We start from the raw sequence: 21,111 nt of genomic DNA, 5'->3' as shown, positions 1-21,111 counted from the left end.
AATACACCTCTATACTCCTGTCTCCATGTTAAATACACCTCTATACTCCTGTCTCCATGTTAAATACACCTCTATACTCCTCCATGTTAAATACACCTCTATACTCCTCCATGTTAAATACACCTCTATACTCCTCCATATTAAATACACCTCTATACTCCTCCATATTAAATACACCTCTATACTCCTGTTAAATCCCATGTTAAATACACCTCTATACTCCTCCATGTTAAATACACCTCTATACTCCTCCTCCATGTTAAATACACCTCTATACTCCTCCATATTAAATACACCTCTATACTCCTCCATATTAAATACACCTCTATACTCCTCCATGTTAAATACACCTCTATACTCCTCCATATTAAATACACCTCTATACTCCTGTCTCCATATTAAATACACCTCTCCACCTACACCTAAATGCTTGTGCTTCTAGTTCCGACAATGCAGTAATATCCAACGAGTAATCTAACCTAACAATATCACAACAAGTGTAAAGAGATAAAGAATATGTATATAAAGAAATATGAATGAGTGATGGTACAGACCGGCATAACAAAGATGCAGTAGATGGTATCGAGTACAGTATATACATATGAGATGAGTAATGTAGGGTATGTAAACATTATATTAGGTAGCATTGTTTAAAGTGGCTAGTGATACATGTATTACATAAAGATGCAGTAGATGATATAGAGTACAGTATATACATATACCTATGAGATGAAAAATGTAGGGTATGTAAACATTATATTAGGTAGCTTTGTTTAAAGTTGCTAGTGATATATTTTACATCCTTTCCCATCAATTCCCATTATTAAAGTGGCTGGAGTTGAGTCAGTGTCAGTGTGTTGGCAGCAGCCACTCAATGTTAGTGGTGGCTGTTTAACAGTCTGATGGTCATAGGTTCTAGAGCCCACAGAACGTATTGGTGTGTTTACGACCTGTCTGTCTCTGTCTGTGACCTCTACTAGGTTCTAGAGCCCCAGAACGTTGACACCTGTCTGTCTCTGTCTGTGACCTCTACTAGGTTCTAGAGCCCCAGAACGTTGACACCTGTCTGTCTCTGTCTGTGACCTCTACTAGGTTCTAGAGCCCCAGAACGTTGACACCTGTCTGTCTCTGTCTGTGACGGTTCTAGAGCCCCACCCTGTCTGTCTCTGTCTGTGACCTCTACTAGGTTCTAGAGCCCCAGACCTCTACGTTGACCCCACCCCTGTCTGTCTCTGTCTGTGACCTCTACTAGGTTCTAGAGCCCCAGAACGTTGACACCTGTCTGTCTCTGTCTGTGACCTCTACTAGGTTCTAGAGCCCCAGAACGTTGACCTCTTGTCTGTCTCTGTCTGTGACCTCTACTAGGTTCTAGAGCCCCAGAACGTTGACACCTGTCTGTCTCTGTCTGTGACCTCTACTAGGTTCTAGCCCCAGAACGAGTCCCTGTCTGCTGAACTAGGTTCTAGAGCCCCAGAACGTTGACATGTCTGTTTCTGTCTGTGACCTCTACTAGGTTCTAGAGCCCCAGAACGTTGACCCCTCTATGATCCAGATGACCTTTCTGGACGATGTGGTCCACTCTCTGCTGAAAGGAGAGAACATCGGTATCCAGTCCCGACAACACACACGGTCCCGTTCCAACCAGAACAACACTGCCCACGTGAGTACACACACACACACACACACACACACACACACACACACACACACACACACACACACACACACACACACACACACACAGACACACACACACACACACACACACACACACACACACACACACACAGACACACACACACACAGAGACACACACAGAGACACACACACAGAGACACACACACACACACACACACACAGAGACACAGACACACACACACAGACATAAACCCACACACACACACACACACACACACACACAGACACACACACACACACACACACACACACACACACACACACACACACAAACCCACGCCCCGACACATAAACACCACGCCCGCACACACACACACACACACACAACACACCACACACACATAAACCCACACACACACACACAAACACATAAACCCACGCCCACACGCCCGCACACACACACACACAAACCCGCACAAGTCACACACACATAAACCCACGCCCCCGACACATAAACCCACACTAAGCAGACACACACACACACACACACACACACACACACACACACACACACACCCACACAAGTCAGACACACACACACACACAAACCCACTAAGCCAGCCCGCACACACACACACACACAAACCCAGGGTAATAGTACCGTAGCACAAGTCAGACAGCAGGGTAATAGTACCGTAGCACACAAACACACACAAGTCACACAGGGTAATAGCCCACTAAGCAGACAGCAGGGTAATAGTACCGTACACACACACACACACATAAACACCACGTCCGTACCGTACACACACACATAAGCCCGGCAACACACAAATAAACCCAGTCAGCCAGCAGGGTAATAGTACCGTAGCACTAAGTCAGACAGCAGGGTAATAGTACACACAAGTCAGACACAGACACACTAAGTCACACAGACAGACAGCAGGGTAATAGTACATACACATAAACCCACTAAGTCAGACAGCAGGGTAATAGTACACACAAACCCACTCCCAGGGTAATACACACTACAGACAGCAGGGTAATAGTACACGTAGCACTAAGTCAGACAGCACACACTAAGTCAGACAGCAGGGTAAACCCATGCCCACTAAGCACACACACACACATGTTAACACACAGCAGGGTAATAGTACCGTAGCACTAAGTCAGACAGCAGGGTAATAGTACCGTAGCACTAAGTCAGACAGCAGGGTAATAGTACCGTAGCACGTCAGCACTAAGTCAGACAGCAGGGTAATAGTAAGTCAGACAGCGTAATAGCACTAAGTCAGACAGCAGGGTAATAGTACCGTCAGCACTAAGTCAGACAGCAGGGTAATAGTACCGTAGCACTAAGTCAGACAGCAGGGTAATACCGTACCGACAGCAGGGTAATAGCACTAAGTCAGACAGCAGGGTAATAGTACCGTCAGCACTAAGTCAGCACTAAGTCAGACAGCAGGCAGGGTAATAGTACCGCACTAAGTAGACAGCAGAGTACCAGGGTAATAGTACCGTAGCACTAAGTCAGACAGCAGGGTAATAGTACCGTAGCACTAAGTCAGACAGCAGGGTAATAGTACCGTAGCACTAAGTCAGACAGCAGGGTAATAGTACCGTAGCACTAAGTCAGACAGCAGGGTAATAGTACCGTAGCACTAAGTCAGACAGCAGGGTAATAGTACCGTAGCACTAAGTCAGACAGCAGGGTAATAGTACCGTAGCACTAAGTCAGACAGCAGGGTAATAAGTACCGTAATAGCACACTAAGTCAGACAGCAGGGTAATAGTACCGTCAGCACTAAGTCAGACAGCAGGGTAATAGTACCGTAGCACTAAGTCAGACAGCAGGGTAATAGTACCGTAGCACTAAGTCAGACAGCAGGGTAATAGTACCGTAGCACTAAGTCAGACAGCAGGGTAATAGTACCGTAGCACGTCAGACACTAAGTCAGACAGCAGGGTAATAGTACCGTAGCACTAAGTCAGACAGCAGGGTAATAGTACCGTAGCACTAAGTCAGACAGCAGGGTAATAGTACCGTAGCACTAAGTCAGACAGCAGGGTAATAGTACCGTAGCACTAAGTCAGACAGCAGGGTAATAGTACCGTAGCACTAAGTCAGACAGCAGGGTAATAGTACCGTCAGACAGCAGGGTAATAGTACCGTAGCACTAAGTCAGACAGCAGGGTAATAGTACAGACAGCAGGGCAGGGTAATAGCACTAAGTCAGACAGCAGGGTAATAGTACCGTAGCACTAAGTCAGACAGCAGGGTAATAGTACCGTAGCACTAAGTCAGACAGCAGGGTAATAGTACCGTAGCACTAAGTCAGACAGCAGGGTAATAGTACCGTCAGACAGCAGGGTAATAGTACCGTAGCACTAAGTCAGACAGCAGGGTAATAGTACCGTAGCACTAAGTCAGACAGCAGGGTAATAGTACCGTAGCACTAAGTCAGACAGCAGGGTAATAGTACCGTAGCACTAAGTCAGACAGCAGGGTAATAGTACCGTCAGACAGCAGCACTAAGTCAGACAGCAGGGTAATAGTACCGTAGCACTAAGTCAGACAGCAGGGTAATAGTAATAGTAAGTCAGACGTAATAGTACTAAGTCAGACAGCAGGGTAATAGTACCGTAGACTAAGTCAGACAGCAGGGTAATAGTACCGTAGCACTAAGTCAGACAGCAGGGTAATAGTTCCTGTAGCCGTAGCACTAAGTCAGACAGCAGGGTAATAGTACCGTAGCACTAAGTCAGACAGCAGGGTAATAGTACCGTAGCACTAAGTCAGACAGCAGGGTAATAGTACCGTAGCACTAAGTCAGACACTAAGTCAGACAGCAGGGTAATAGTACCGTAGCACTAAGTCAGACAGCAGGGTAATAGTACACTAAGTAGACACTAAGTCAGACTAAGTCAGACAGCAGGGTAATAGTACCGTAGCACTAAGTCAGACAGCAGGGTAATAGTACCGTAGCACTAAGTCAGACAGCAGGGTAATAGTAAGTCAGACAGCAGGGTAATAGTACCGTAGTAGCACTAAGTCAGACAGCAGGGTAATAGTACCTAAGTCAGCACTAAGTCAGACAGCAGGGTAATAGTACCGTAAGTCAGACACTAAGTTAGACAGCAGGGTAATAGTACCGTACTAAGTCTAAGTCAGACTAAGTCAGACAGCAGGGTAATAGTACCGTAGCACTAAGTCAGACAGCAGGGTAATAGTACCGTAGTCAGACAGCAGGGTAATAGTCCGTAGCAGTCAGACAGCAGGGTAATAGTACCGTAGCACTAAGTCAGACAGCAGGGTAATAGTACCGTAGTCACTAAGTCAGACTAAGTCAGACAGCAGGGTAATAGTACCGTCAGACACTAAGTCAGACAAGTCAGGGGGTAATAGTACCTAAGTCAGACACTAAGTCAGTCACAGCAGGGTAATAGTACCGTAGCACTAAGTCAGACAGCAGGGTAATAGTACCGTAACTAAGTCAGACAGCAGGGTAATAGTACCGTAGCACTAAGTCACTAAGTCAGTCACAGCAGGGTACCGTATAAGTCAGACCGTACCTCTATCCTTGGTGCACTAAGTCAGACAGCAGGGTAATAGTACCGTAGCACTAAGTCAGACAGCAGGGTAATAGTACCGTGTCACTAAGTCACTAAGTCCAGACAGCAGGGTAATAGTACCACTAAGTCAGCACTAAGTCAGACAGCAGGGTAATAGTACCTAGCACTAAGTCAGACAGCAGGGTAATCAGTACCGTAGCACTAAGTCAGACAGCAGGGTAATAGTACCGTAGCACTAAGTCAGACAGCAGGGTAATAGTACCTCCGTAGTCTCTAGCACTAAGTCAGACAGCAGGGTAATAGTACTCCTGTCACTAAGTCAACAGCAGGGTAATAGTACACTAAGTCAGACAGCAGGGTAATAGTACCGTAGCACTAAGTCAGACAGCAGGGTAATAGTACCGTAGTCACAAGTCTAAGTCAGACAGCAGGGTAATAGTACCGTCAGACAGCACTAAGTCAGACAGCAGGGTAATAGTACCGTAGCACTAAGTCAGACAGCAGGGTAATAGTACCGTAGCACTAAGTCAGACAGCTAAGTCCGTAGCACTAAGTCAGACAGCAGGGTAATAGTACCGTAGCACTAAGTCAGACAGCACTGTAATAGTACCGTAGCACTAAGTCAGACAGCAGGGTAATAGTACCTAGCACTCTTTTCCATTGACAGCAGGGTAATAGATCACTAAGTCTGTAATTATCAACCATATCCTTGGTGTGTCTGTTGAAACACCTCTCTCTGTCCTCCTGTCTCTAACCAACTCCATCCTTGGTGTGTCTGTTCCTCTCTCTGTCCTCCTGTCTCTAACCAACAATCAAATTGGTGTCTCCATCCTTGTCCTCCTGTCTCTAACCAACTCCATCCTTGTGTCCCTCCTCTCTCTCTGTCCTCCTGTCTCTAACCAACTCCATCCTTGGTGTCCCACCTCTCTCTAACCAACTCCATCCTTGGTGTCTGTCCTCCAACTGTCTCTAACCAACTCCATCCTTGGTGTGTCTCCTGTCTCTAACCAACTCCATCATTGTTCTCTCTCTGTCCTCCTGTCTCTAACCAACTCCATCCTTGGTGTGTCTGTTCTCTCTCTGTCCTCCTGTCTCTAACCAACTCCATCCTTGGTGTCCCTCCTCTCTCTCTGTCCTCCTGTCTCTAACCAACTCCATCCTTGGTGTCCCTTGCCAGGAACTCTCCTCTGTCTCTAACCAACTCCATCAGGTGTCCTCCTGTCTCCTGTCTCTAACCAACTCCATCCTTGGTGTCCCTCTCTGTCCTCCTGTCTCTAACCAACTCCATCCTTGGTGTCCCTCCTCTCTCTCTGTCTCTCCATCCTTGTCCTCCTGTCCTCTAACCAACTCCATCCTTGGTGTCCCTGTTCTCTCTCTGTCTCCTGTCTCTAACCAACTCCATCCTTGGTGTGTCTGTTCTCCTGTGTCCATCCTTGGTGTGTCTGTTCTCTCTCTGTCCTCCTGTCTCTAACCAACTCCATCCTTGGTGTGTCTGTTCTCTCTCTGTCCTCCTGTCTCTAACCAACTCCATCCTTGGTCCCTGCCTCTCTCTCTGTCCTCCTGTCTCTAACCAACCCCATCCTTGGTGTCTCTGTCCTCCTGTCTCTAACCAACTCCATCCTTGGTGTCCCTGTTCTCTCTCTGTCCTCCTGTCTCTAACCAACTCCATCCTTGGTGTGTCTGTTCTCTCTCTGTCCTCCTGTCTCTAACCAACTCCATCCTTGGTGTGTCTGTTCTCTCTCTGTCCTCCTGTCTCTAACCAACTCCATCCTTGGTGTTCCTCCCTCTCTCCATCTCTGTCACTCCTCCTCTCTCTAACCAACTCCATCCTTGGTGTGTCTGTTCTCTCTAACCAACTCCATCCTTGGTGTGTCTGTTCTCTCTCTGTCCTCCTGTCTCTAACCAACTCCATCCTTGGTGTGTCTGTTCCTCTCTCATCATCCTCTAACAGGGTCACTACACCCGCGCCCAACACTCCCAACAGCCCCCAGACCAGTCATGAACTCCTCTGGCGGGGCGGTGAAGCTCCATCCTTGGGGTCAGGGGTCACCACCCAGCAGGGTCCATCCTTGGTGTTCAGGGCGGGTCCCAGAGCCAGCAGGCCCCTTGGTGTGCGCAGCACTCCCCTTGCCAGGAACAGATGCAGCACTGCCCTGGGAAAGGCTTAGCAGGACCTGGCTTCTCCAGGAGGAAGGGATCTGACAGCAGTGTCCCTGATGATGACTTCAAGGGAGACGAGGAGGTGAATGATGAGGAGTGGGAACTGTAACGAGAGGACACTCACCTGCGGGGTCAAAGGTTCCATTGAGAGGAGGTGAGGATGATTTAGAGGAGTAAAGCTTATGATGACACTGCCTTGGGAAAGATGGAACAAGAGGTTTAGCAGGACACTGCGTTGGGAAAGCTTGGACACTGGAATTTCACACTGTTTTAGCTTCATGCCCTGGGAAAGCTTCACTGACACTGTGGGAAAGCTCAAGGACACTGCCCTTCCATTGACCTGGGAAAGCTCTGAGACTGAAAGTTTAGCAGGACACTGCCCTGGGAAAGCATTAGCAGGACACTGCCCTGGGAAAGCACACTTAGCAGGACACTGCCCTGGGAAAGCTTTGGGAAAGGCAGCAGGACACTGCCCTTGGGAAAGGTTCAGGGAAAGGGAAAGCTTTAGCAGGACACTGCCCTGGGAAAGCAGCAGGACACTTTTAGCAGGACACTGCCCTGGGAAAGGTTTAAAGCAGGACACTGCCCTGGGAAAGCATTAGCAGGACACTGCCCTGGGAAAAAGGTTTAGCAGGACACTGCCCTGGGAAAGCTTTAGCAGGACACTGCCCTGGGAAAGCTGCCCTGGGAAAGGTTCAGCAGGACACTGCCCAGGACACTGCCCTGGGAAAGCTTTAGCAGGACACTGCCCTGGGAAAGCAGGACACTTTAGCAGGGACACTGCCCTGGGAAAGCTTTAGCAGGACACTGCCCTGGGAAAGGTTTGCCTTGGGAAAGCAGGACACTGCCCTTTAGCAGGACACTGCCTTGGGAAAGGTTTAGCAGGACACTGCCCTGGGAAAGCTTTAGCAGGACACTGCCCTGGGAAAGCTTTAGCAGGACACTGCCCAGGACACTGCCTTGGGAAAGGTTTAGCAGGACACTGCCCTGGGAAAGGTTTAGCAGGACACTGCCCTGGGAAAGGTTTAGCAGGACACTGCCCTGGGAAAAAGCTTTAGCAGGACACTGCCTTGGGAAAGCTTTAGCAGGACACTGCCTTGGGAAAGCTGCCTTGGGAAAGCTAGCAGGACACTGCCTTGGGAAAGGTTTAGCAGGACACTGCCTGGGAAAGCTTTAGCAGGACACTGCCTTGGGAAAGCTTTAGCAGGACACTGCCTTGGGAAAGCTTTAGCAGGACACTGCCTTGGGAAAGCTTTAGCAGGACACTGCCTTGGGAAAGCTTTGCCTTGGGAAAGCAGCAGGACACTGCCTTGGGAAAGGTTTAGCAGGACACTGCCTTGGGAAAGCTTTAGCAGGACACTGCCCTGGGAAAGGTTTAGCAGGACACTGCCTTGGGAAAGGTTTAGCAGGACACTGCCTTGGGAAAGCTTTAGCAGGACACTGCCTTGGGAAAGCTTTAGCAGGACACTGCCTTGGGAAAGGTTTAGCAGGACACTGCCTTGGGAAAGGTTTAGCAGGACACTGCCTTGGGAAAGCTTTAGCAGGACACTGCCTTGGGAAAGCTTTAGCAGGACACTGCCTTGGGAAAGCTTTAGCAGGACACTGCCTTGGGAAAGCTTTAGCAGGACACTGCCTTGGGAAAGCTTTAGCAGGACACTGCCTTGGGAAAGCTTTAAAGCAGGACACTGCCTTGGGAAAGCTTTAGCAGGACACTGCCTTGGGAAAGCTTTGTTTAGCAGGACACTGCCTTGGGAAAGCTTTAGCAGGACACTGCCTTGGGAAAGGACACTGCTTTAGCAGGACACTGCCTTGGGAAAGCTTTAGCAGGACACTGCCTTGGGAAAGCTTTAGCAGGACACTGCCTTGGGAAAGCTTTAGCAGGACACTGCCTTGGGAAAGCTTTAGCAGGTGATTTCTGCAATTCGTTCCAGTCACAGGCAGCAGAAAACTGGAACGAAAGGCGGCCAAATGAGGTGTTGGCTTTAGGGATGATCAGTGAGATACACCTGCTGGAGCGCGTGCTACGTGTGGGTGTTGCCATCGTGACCAGGGAACTGAGATAAGGCGGAGCTTTACCTAGCATGGACTTGTAGATGACCTGGAACCAGTGGGTCTGGTGACAAATATGGAGCGAGGGCCAACCGACAAGAGCATACAAGTCGCAGTGGTGGGTGGTATAAGGTGCTTTAGTGACAAAACGGATGGTACTGTGATAAACTGCATCCAGTTTGCTGAGTAGAGTGTTGGAAGCTATTTTGTAGATGACGTCGCCGAAGTCGAGGATCGGTAGGATAGTCAGTTTTACTAGGGTAAGTTTGGCGGCATGAGTGAAGGAGGCTTTGTTGCGGAATAGAAAGACGATTCTGTATTTGATTTTCGATTGGAGATGTTTGATATGAGTCTGGAAGGAGAGTTTACAGTCAAGCCAGACACCTAGGTACTTATAGATGTCCACATATTCAAGGTCGGAACCATCCAGGGTGGTGATACTAGTCAGGCGTGCAGGTGCAGGCAGCGAACGGTTGAAAAGCATACATTTGGTTTTACTAGCGTTTAAGAGCAGTTGGAGGCCACAGAAGGAGTGTTGTATGGCATTGAAGCTTGTTTGGAGGTTAGATAGCACAGTGTCCAAGGACGGGCCGGAAGTATATAGAATGGTGTCTTCTGCGTAGAGGTGGATCAGGGAATCGCCTGCAGCAAGAGCAACATCATTGATATATACAGAGAAAAGAGTCGGCCCGAGAATTGAACCCTGTGGCACCCCCATAGAGACTGCCAGAGGACCAGACAGCATGCCCTCCGATTTGACACACTGCACTCTGTCTGCAAAGTAGTTGGTGAACCAGGCAAGGCAGTCATCAGAGAAACCGAGGCTACTGAGTCTGCCGATAAGAATATGGTGATTGACAGAGTCGAAAGCCTTGGCAAGGTCGATGAAGACGGCTGCACAGTACTGTCTTTTATCGATGGCCGTTATGATATCGTTTAGTACCTTGAGCGTGGCTGAGGTGCACCCGTGACCAGCTCGGAAACCCGATTGCACAGCGGAGAAGGTACGGTGTGATTCGAGATGGTCAGTGACCTGTTTGTTGACTTGGCTTTCGAAGACCTTAGATAGGCAGGGCAGGATGGATAAAGGTCTGTAACAGTTTGGGTCCAGGGTGTCTCCCCCTTTGAAGAGGGGGATGACTGCGGCAGCTTTCCAATCCTTGGGGATCTCAGACGATATGAAAGAGAGGTTGAACAGGCTGGTAATAGGGGTTGCGACAATGGCGGTGGATAGTTTCAGAAATAGAGGGTCCAGATTGTCAAGCCCAGCTGATTTGTACGGGTCCAGGTTTTGCAGCTCTTTCAGAACATCTGCTATCTGGATTTGGGTAAAGGAGAACCTGGAGAGGCTTGGAGGAGTAGCTGCGGGGGGGGGCGGATCTGTTGGCCGAGGTTGGAGTAGCCAGGCGGAAGGCATGGCCAGCCGTTGAGAAATGCTTGTTGAAGTTTTCGATAATCATGGATTTATCGGTGGTGACCGTGTTACCTAGCCTCAGTGCAGTGGACAGCTGGGAGGAGGTGCTCTTGTTCTCCATGGACTTCACAGTGTCCCAGAACTTTTTGGAGTTGGAGCTACAGGATGCAAATTTCTGCCTGAAGAAACTGGCCTTAGCTTTCCTGACTGACTGAGTGTATTGGTTCCTGACTTCCCTGAACAGTTGCATATCACGGGGACTATTCAATGCTATTGCAGTCCGCCACAGGATATTTTGTGCTAGTCGAGGGCAGTCAGGTCTGGAGTGAACCAAGGGCTATATCTGTTCTTAGTTCTGCATTTTTTGAACGGAGCATGCTTATCTAAAATGGTGAGGAAGTTACTTTTAAAGAATAACCAGGCATCCTCAACTGACGGGATGAGGTCAATGTCCTTCCAGGATACCCGGGCCAGGTTTAGACCTGCTCACAGAAGTGTTTTAGGGAGCGTTTGACAGTGATGAGGGGTGGTCGTTTGACTGCGGTATACAGGCAATGAGGCAGTGATCGCTGAGATCCTGATTGAAGACAGCGGAGGTGTATTTGGAGGGCCAGTTGGTCAGGATGACGTCTATGAGGGTGCCCTTGTTTATAGATTTAGGGTTGTATCTGGTGGGTTCCTTGATGATTTGTGTGAGATTGATGGCATCTAGCTTAGATTGTAGGACTGCAGGGGGGTGTTAAGCATATCCCAGTTTAGGTCACCTAACAGAACAAACTCTGAAGCTAGATGGGGGGCGATCAGTTCACAAATGGTGTCCAGGGCACAGCTGGGAGCTGAGGGAGGTCGGTAGCAGGCGGCAACAGTGAGAGACTTATTTCTGGAGAGAGTAATTTTTAAGATTAGTAGTTCGAACTGTTTGGGTATAGACCTGGAAAGTATGACATTACTTTGCAGGCTCTCTCTGCAGTAGACTGCAACTCCTCCCCTTTGGCAGTTCTATCTTGACGAAAAATTTTATAGTTGGGTATGGAAATCTCAGAATTTTTGGTGGCTTTCCTGAGCTAGGATTCAGACACGGCAAGGACATCAGGGTTAGCAGAGTGTGCTAAAGCAGTGAGTAAAACAAACTTAGGGAGGAGGCTTCTGATGTTGACATGCATGAAACCAAGGCTTTTTCGATCACAGAAGTCAACAAATGAGGGTGCCTGGGGACATGCAGGGCCTGGGTTTACCTCCACATCACCCGCGGAACAGAGTAGGAGTAGTATGAGGGTGCGGCTAAAGGCTATCAAAACTGGTCGCCTACAGCTCTACTTTGGGAACATAATTCCCTCCTCTGGGAGCATTATTCCCTACTCTAGTAGCATTACTCTCTGCTCTGGGACCATTATTCCCTACTCTGGGAGCATTACTCGCTGAAGTACAGATCAGGTTTTTTTTTTAAATATATGAAACTTTGAACATCCCACGGAGCACCATTAAATCCATTATTAAAAAATGGAAAGAATATGGCACCACAACAAACCTGCCAAGAGAGGGCAGCCCACCAAAACTCACGGACCAGGCAAGGATGTCATTAATCAGAGGCAACAAAGAGACCAAAGATAAACCTTAAGGAGCTGCAAAGCTCCACAGCGGAGATTGGAGTATCTGTCCATAGGACCACTTTAAGCCATACACTCCACAGAGCTGGGCTTTACGCAAGAATGGCCAGAAAAAAGCCATTGCTTAAAGTGTTCGCCAAAAGGCAGGTGGAAGACTCCCCAAACCTATGGTCAGATGAGACTAAAATGGAGCCTTTTGGCCATCAAAGAAAACGCTATTTCTGGCGCAAACCCAACACCTCTCATCATCCCGAGAATACCATCCCACAGTGAAGCATGATGGCGGCAGCATCATGCTGTGGGGATGTTTTTCATCTGCAGGGTCTGGGAAACTGGTCAGAATTGAAGGAATGATGGATGGTGCTAAATACAGGGAAATTCTTGAGGGAAACCTGTTTCAGTCTTCCAGAGATTTGAGACTGGGACGGAGGTTCACCTTCCAGCAGGACAATGATCATAACATCACTGTTAAAGCAACACTCGAGTGGTTTATGGGGAAACATCTAAATGTCTTGGAATGGCCAAGTCAAAGTCCAGACCTCAATCCAATTGAGAATCTGTGGTATGACTTAAAGATTGCTGTACACCAGCGGAACCCATCCAACTTGAAGGAACTGGAACAGTTTTGCCTTGAAGACTGGGCAAAAATCACAGTGGCCAGATGTGCAAAGCTTATGGAGACATATCCCAAGAGACTTGCAGCTGTAATTGCTACAAAAGGTGGCTGTAATTGCTACAAAAGCGTGCATAACTAGTCATCCCCCCCAAAATCAATACTTTGACTTTGGGGGGGGTGAATAGTTATGCACGCTCAAGTTTTCTTTTTTTTGTCATATTTCTTGCTTGTTTCATAACAAAAAAATATTTGCCGTCTTCAAAGTTGTAGGTGTGTTGTGTAAATCAAATGACACAAAAAAATCTATTTTAATTCCAGGTTGTAAGGCAACAAAATAGGAAAAATGCCAAGGGGGGTGAATACTTTCGCAAGCCACTGTATAGTGCACTACTTCAGACCAGGGCTCATAGTGCACTATGTAAGGAATAGGGTTCCGTTTGGGACGCGGTCTAGGACTGATGCTGTGTACTGTCCATTCTGCTGCATGTCATTTAGAATTATAATATATATCCTCTGATTCATCTCTCCAGACTTCTCTAATATATTCACCTCTGATTCATCTCTCCAGACTTCTCTAATATATTCTCCTCTCTGATTCATCTCTCCAGACTTCTCTAATATATTCTCTTCCTCTGATTCATCTTTCCAGACTAATCTAATATATTCTCCTCCTCTGATTCATCTCTCCAGACTAATCTAATATATTCTCCATCTCTGATTCATCTCTCCAGACTATTCATCTTCAATCTAATATATTCTCCTCTGATTCATCTCTCCAGACTTCTTTAAAATTCATCTCTCTAGACTTCTCTGTACTCTACAGCAGCAATATAGGTGGCTGTGAACAAGCGGAGGAAATCGGAGGAGGAGGAGGATGAGAGGAGAAGAAATCAGGTTTGAAAATACTGAGAAGCGAGACTACAGTGAGGTCTGACTTCTCTGAGAGCAGTGACTCTGAGATGTCTACCAAGAGAACCAGGACGGCAGACTCCTCCTCTTCCTCAGAGCAGAACTCAGAGGAGAAGCTAAAAGGAAAGACCGGCCAGGAGGGGCACAAGACCCAGGGTTCTAAGACTGGGAAGGAGTCTGCTCTGACAGGCAGTCTCTCCCCCTGGGGTGAGGAGCTTCAGAAGGCGGAGTTTCAGCAGTCATCAGCCGACAGGGAGCAGAGGTCATCCCTACGACAACCTCAACGACAGGGGGAATGGTCTCCACTGCAACAGCAGCAGGCCCCTCCCCTGTCCTCCTCCTCCCAGGGCTCTGCCCCCTCTGAGGGCCAAGGGGAGTGCATCATGGAGAACAACAGCACTATGAAAGCCCAGACCCATCCCCAATCCAAGGACCAGTACACCAGCGCTGAGGTGGTCTCCAGGACCCAGACTCCCTCTCAGTATATAATCGCCATCACAGCAGAGGACGCTGACGCACACATGGCCTCCCGGGAGAACTCTGAGGCCGTCTCGGCTCTACTGGCCTCCCAGAATCCATCTGAGCCCTCCTACCTCTCTGAGCCCAGCAGACATTTGGTGCTGAACCCCTCTGTTGCCCCTCCCTCTCCCCTTCGTAAGAGCCACTCGGAGTGTGACCTTAGGAACCAGATTCCCTCAGTGTTAGAGTGTGACCTTAGGAACCAGACTCCCTCAGTGTCAGAGTGTGACCTTAGGAACCAGACTCCCTCAGTGTCAGAGTGTGACCTTAGGAACCAGACTCCCTCAGTGTCAGAGTGTGACCTTAGGAACCAGACTCCCTCAGTGTCAGAGTGTGACCTTAGGAACCAGACTCCCTCAGTGTCACCTCCAGACTCCCTCAGTGTCAGAGTGTGACCTTAGGAACCAGACTCCCTCAGTGTCAGAGTGTGACCTTAGGAACCAGACTCCAGAGTGTGACCTTAGGAACCAGACTCCCTCAGTGTCCAGAACCAGACTCCCTCAGTGTCAGAGTGTGACCTTAGGAACCAGACTCCCTCAGTGTCAGAGTGTGCCCTTAGGAACCAGACTCCCTCAGTGTCAGAGTGTGCCCTTAGGAACCAGACTCCCTCAGTGTCAGAGTGTGACCTTAGGAACCAGACTCCCTCAGTGTCAGAGTGTGACCTTAGGAACCAGACTCCCTCAGTGTCAGAGTGTGACCTTAGGAACCAGACTTCCTCAGTGTCAGAGTGTGACCTTAGGAACCAGACTCCCTCAGTGTCAGAGTGTGACCTTAGGAACCAGACTCCCTCAGTGTCAGAGTGTGACCTTAGGAACCAGATTCCCTCAGTGTCAGAATGTGACCTTAGGAACCAGACTTCCTCAGTGTCAGAGTGTGCCCTTAGGAACCAGACTCCCTCAGTGTCAGAGTGTGACCTTAGGAACCAGATTCCCTCAGTGTCAGAATGTGACCTTAGGAACCAGACTTCCTCAGTGTGTAGGAAGCCGGAGGTAAAGCATGACATAGCTGGCAGCCTGGGCAGTAAGATGGGGTTAGTCCATTCAGTGGTGATCAGACCTATGGCATCAGTCAGTGAGTCTGCTGCTGTAGTAGAGAGAGAAAGCAGCTATATTCCTCCATGCTGCCCTGCATTAAGAACGCCTCATTGGCCGACGAGGCCAGGAAGTCGTACAAGCTAAGCCCCTCCCCTGATGTCCCCAAGCCCCTCCCCTCCCCAGAGGCCATGAAGCCGAAGCCCCTCTGCTCCCCTGACATCGTCAAGTCTAAAACACAGAGTGTTCTGGAGACTTGTTCTAAACCCAAACCCCTCACCTCCCCAGAGGTGTCCAAGCATAAAGGCCGTTACCCGGACAACACCCCTCGCTCCAGCTTTAAGCCCGTCCTGGCCCGAGGGACTGAGTCGCCAGGATCTTGCACTAAGAGCCCGCTAATCATTGATAAGAACGAGCATTTCACCGTGTACCGGGACCCTGCGCTTGTCCGTCCCAACCAGGAGACCAACCACGTGTCCTATCTGCACCCCCAGCTCCACCCCCTCCATGCCTCCTCCCACGCCTCCTGCCTCACCCCCTCTTCCACCCACCACCACACATCCCACTCCCACCACCACCTTCTCTCCGGGGTGCTCTCTGGCCTGCCTCCAGGCCCCTTGCTGGGGGGTCATCCCCGACTAGACTCCTCAGGGCTGGGGCACCTGGGACTAGCTCATCACCACCCTGTCTCTCAGCCCCAGACACACAGCCACACCTCAGCCTCATACAACCAGCTGGGGCTGTATCCAATCATCTGGCAGTACCCCAATGAGACCCACTCCTATCCCCCCAGACTCAACCTGCCCGGGTCCAAGTGGGTGCACCCTGAAAACCCTGTCAGCTCTGAGACCAACATGAGGAAGGTGAGTACCAAACACCCAGATTCTATTCTAATACAACTATTTTTCCTGTTCAACTACCTCTTCTATTATGACTTCTACCTAGCAACTGTAGCATAGCAACTAATCAAATCAAATTTTATTTGTCACATACACATGGTTAGCAGATGTTAATGCGAGTGTAGCGAAATGCTTGTGCTTCTAGTTCCGACAATGCAGTAATAACCAACAAGTAATCTAACTAACAATTCCAAAACTAATATCTTATACACAGTGTAAGGGGATAAAGAATATGTACATAAAGATATATGAATGAGTGATGGTACAGAGCAGCATAGGCAAGATACAGTAGATGGTATAGAGTACAGTATATACATATGAGATGAGTATGTAAACAAAGTGTCATAGTTAAAGTGGCTAGTGATACATGTATTACATAAGGATGCAGTGGATGTTATAGAGTACAGTATATACGTATACATATGAGATGAATAATGTAGGGTATGTAAACATTATATTAGGTAGCATTGTTTAAAGTGGCTAGTAATATATTTTACATCATTTCCCATCAATTCCCATTATTAAAGTAGCTGGAGTTGAGTCAGTGTGTTGGCAGCAGCCACTCAATGTTAGTGGTGGCTGTTTAACAGTCTGATGGCCTTGAGATAGAAGCTGTTTTTCAGTCTCTCGGTCCCAGCTTTGATGCACCTGTACTGACCTCGATTGTGCATCTGTAGAAGTTTGTGAGTGCTTTTGGTGACAAGCCGAATTTCTTCAGCCTCCTGAGGTTGAAGAGGCTCTGCTGCGCCTTCTTCACGATGCTGTCTGTGTGAGTGGACCAATTCAGTTTGTCTGTGATGTGTATGCCGAGGACCTTAAAACTTAATACCCTCTCCACTACTGTTCCATCGATGTGGATAGGGGGGTGTTCCCTCTGCTGTTTCCTGAAGTCCACAATCATCTCCTTAGTTTTGTTGACGTTGAGTGTGAGGTTATTTTCCTGACACCACACTCCGAGGGCCCTCACCTCCTCCCTGTAGACCGCCTCGTCGTTGTTGGTAATCAAGCCTACCACTGTTGTGTCGTCCGCAAACTTGAAGATTGATTTGGAGGCGTGCGTGGCCACGCAGTCGTGGGTGAACAGGGAGTACAGGAGAGGGCTCAGAACGCACCCTTGTGGGGCCCCAGTGTTGAGGATCAGCGGGGAGGAGATGTTGTTACCTACCCTCACCACCTGGGGGCGGCCCGTCAGGAAGTTCAGTACCCAGTTGCACAGGGCGGGGTCGAGACCCAGGGTCTCGAGCTTGATGACGAGCTTGGAGGGTACTATGGTGTTGAATGCCGAGCTGTAGTCGATGAACAGCATTCTCACATAGGTATTCCTCTTGTCCAGATGGGTTAGGGCAGTGTGGTTGAGATTGCATCGTCTGTGGACCTATTTGGGCGGTAAGCAAATTGGAGTGGGTCTAGGGTGTCAGGTAGGGTGGAGGTGATATGGTCCTTGACTAGTCTCTCAAAGCACTTCATGATGACGGAAGTGAGTGCTACGGGGCGGTAGTCGTTTAGCTCAGTTACCTTAGCTTTCTTGGGAACAGGAAAAATAGTGGCCCTCTTGAAGCATGTGGGAACAGCAGACTGGTATAGGGATTGATTGAATATGTCCGTAAACACACCAGCCAGCTGGTCAGCGCATGCTCTGAGGGCGCGGCTGGGGATGCCGTCTGGGCCTGCAGCCTTGCAAGGGTTAACACGTTTAAATGTTTTACTCACCTCGGCTGCAGTGAAGGAGAGTCCGCATGTTTTCATTGCAGGCCGTGTCAGTGGCACTGTATTGTCCTCAAAGCGGGCAAAAAAGTTATTTAGTCTGCCTGGGAGCAAGACATCCTGGTCCGTGACGGGGCTGGTTTTCTTTTTTTTATGATCATGTTGCCAGTTTTAAACAGCTAGCTGCTGTAGCATAGCAACTATGATCATGTTGCCAGTTTAATCAGCTAGCTGCTGTAGCATAGCAACTATGATCATGTTGCCAGTTTAATCAGCTAGCTGCTGTAGCATAGCAACTATGATCATGTTGCCAGTTTAAACAGCTAGCTGCTGTAGCATAGCAACAATGATCATGTTGCCAGTTTAAACAGCTAGCTGCTGTAGCATAGCAACTATGATCATGTTGCCAGTTTAAACAGCAAACTGCTGTAGCATAGCAACTATGATCATGTTGCCAGTTTAAACAGCTGGCTGCTGTAGCATAGCAACTATGATCATGTTTCCAGTTTAAGCAGCTAACTGCTGTAGCATATATCTCATGTTCAGTTTGTGAAGACCACTGTCCTGTCCTCTTTGTAGAAGCCATATGTTGGGAAAGCTGAGTGTTCAGGTTATTTGTTATTCTGTTCTGTTAGTAGGTCGGGAATATCCTAGTTATAGGGGGATATCCTAGTTATAGGTTCTGTTAGTAGTATCCTAGTTATAAGGGGATATCCTAGTTATAGGGGATATCCTAGTTATAGGGTTAGTAGATATCCTAGTTATAGGTTCTGTTAGTAGGTAGGATATCCTAGTTATAGGGGATATCCTAGTTATAGGTTCTGTTATAGGGGGGATATCCTAGTTATAGGGGATATCCTAGTTATAGGGGATATCCTAGTTATAGGGGATATCCTAGTTATAGGGTATATCCTAGTTATAGGTTCTGTTAGTAGGTAGGGGATATCCTAGTTATAGGGGATATCCTAGTTATAGGTTCTGTTAGTAGGTAGGGATATCCTAGATATCCTAGTTATAGGGGATATCCTAGTTATAGGTAGGGGATATCCTAGTTATAGGGGATATCCTAGTTATAGGGGATATCCTAGTTATAGGGGATATCCTAGTTATAGGTTCTGTTAGTAGGTATCCTTAGTTAGGGATATCCTAGTTATAGGGGATATCCTAGTTATAGGTTCTGTTAGTAGGTAGGGGATATCCTAGTTATAGGGGATATCCTAGTTATAGGGGATATCCTAGTTATAGGTTCTGTTAGTAGGTAGGGGATATCCTAGTTATAGGGGATATCCTAGTTATAGGTTCTGTTAGTAGGTAGGGGATATCCTAGTTATAGGGGATATCCTAGTTATAGGTTCTGTTAGTAGGTAGGGGATATCCTAGTTATAGGGGATATCCTAGTTATAGGTTCTGTTAGTAGGTAGGGGATATCCTAGTTATAGGGGATATCCTAGTTATAGGGGATATCCTAGTTATAGGTTCTGTTAGTAGGTAGGGGATATCCTAGTTATAGGGGATATCCTAGTTATAGGTTCTGTTAGTAGGTAGGGGATATCCTAGTTATAGGTTCCTGTTATAGGTAGGGGATATCCTAGTTATAGGGGATATCCTAGTTATAGGTTCTGTTAGTAGGTAGGATATCCTAGTTATAGGGGATATCCTAGTTAGGTAGGGGATATCCTAGTTATAGGTTCTGTTAGTAGGTAGGGATATCCTAGTTATAGGGGATATCTGTTAGTTATAGGGGATATCCTAGTTATAGGGGATATCCTAGTTATAGGTTCTGTTAGTAGGTAGGGGATATCCTAGTTATAGGGGATATCCTAGTTATAGGGGATTCCTAGTTATAGGTTCTGTTAGTAGGTAGATATCCTAGTTATAGGGGATATCCTAGTTATAGGGGATATCCTAGTTATAGGTTCTGTTAGTAGGTAGGGGATATCCTAGTTATAGGGGATATCCTAGTTATAGGTTCTGTTAGTAGGTAGGGGATATCCTGATATCCTAGTTATAGGTATCCTAGTTATAGGTTCTGTTAGTAGGTAGGGGATATCCTAGTTATAGGGGATATCCTAGTTATAGGTTCTGTTAGTAGGTAGGGGATATCCTAGTTATAGGGGATATCCTAGTTATAGGGGATATCCTAGTTATAGGTTCTGTTAGGTAGGGGATATCCTAGTTATATTCTGTTAGTTATAGGGGATATCCTAGTTATAGGGGATATCCTAGTTATAGGTTCTGTTAGTAGGTAGGGGATATCCTAGTTATAGGGGATATCCTAGTTATAGGATATCCTAGTTATAGGTTCCTGTTATAGGTAGGGATATCCTAGTTATAGGGGATATCCTAGTTATAGGTTCTGTTAGTAGGTAGGGGATATCCTAGTTATAGGGGATATCCTAGTTATAGGTTCTGTTAGTAGGTAGGGGATATCCTAGTTATAGGTTCTGTTAGTAGGTCGGGGATATCCTAGTTATAGGGGATATCCTAGTTATAGGGGATATCCTAGTTATAGGGGATATCCTAGTTATAGGTTCTGTTAGGTTAGGTATATATCCTAGTTATAGGGGATATCCTAGTTATAGGGGATATCCTGTTATAGGGGGATATCCTAGTTATAGGTTCTGTTAGTAGGTAGGGGATATCCTAGTTATAGGTTCTGTTATAGGTAGGGGATATCCTAGTTATAGGGGATATCCTAGTTATAGTTCTGTTATAGGGGATATCCTAGTTATAGGTTCTGTTAGTAGGTAGGGGATATCCTAGTTATAGGTTCTGTTAGTAGGTAGGGGATATCCTAGTTATAGGGGATATCCTAGTTATAGGGGATATCCTAGTTATAGGTTCTGTTAGTAGGTAGGGGATATCCTAGTTATAGGGGATATCCTAGTTATAGGTTCTGTTAGTTATAGGGGATATCCTAGTTATAGGGGATATCCTAGTTATAGGGGATATCCTAGTTATAGGTTCTGTTAGTAGGTAGGGGATATCCTAG

The 21,111-nt window shown here is 47.5% G+C and overlaps 1 protein-coding gene across 1 annotated transcript in view; it reads left to right on the top strand.

The window, feature by feature from the left end:
- LOC135513356 (probable JmjC domain-containing histone demethylation protein 2C) overlaps positions 1 to 21,111 on the top strand; it is a 351,376-nt gene that overhangs the window by 203,991 nt on the left and 126,274 nt on the right. The window contains 5 exon segments of the mRNA XM_064936284.1: positions 1,514 to 1,660; positions 7,346 to 7,476; positions 13,935 to 14,868; positions 14,950 to 15,583; positions 15,586 to 16,379. Coding sequence (XP_064792356.1) covers positions 1,514 to 1,660; positions 7,346 to 7,476; positions 13,935 to 14,868; positions 14,950 to 15,583; positions 15,586 to 16,379 — 2,640 coding nt within the window.

Source organism: Oncorhynchus masou, chromosome 24, assembly GCF_036934945.1.
Source record: "Oncorhynchus masou masou isolate Uvic2021 chromosome 24, UVic_Omas_1.1, whole genome shotgun sequence".
In the NCBI taxonomy this organism is placed as follows: Eukaryota; Metazoa; Chordata; class Actinopteri; order Salmoniformes; family Salmonidae; genus Oncorhynchus; species Oncorhynchus masou.
This window is presented reverse-complemented; position numbering and strand designations above follow the sequence as displayed.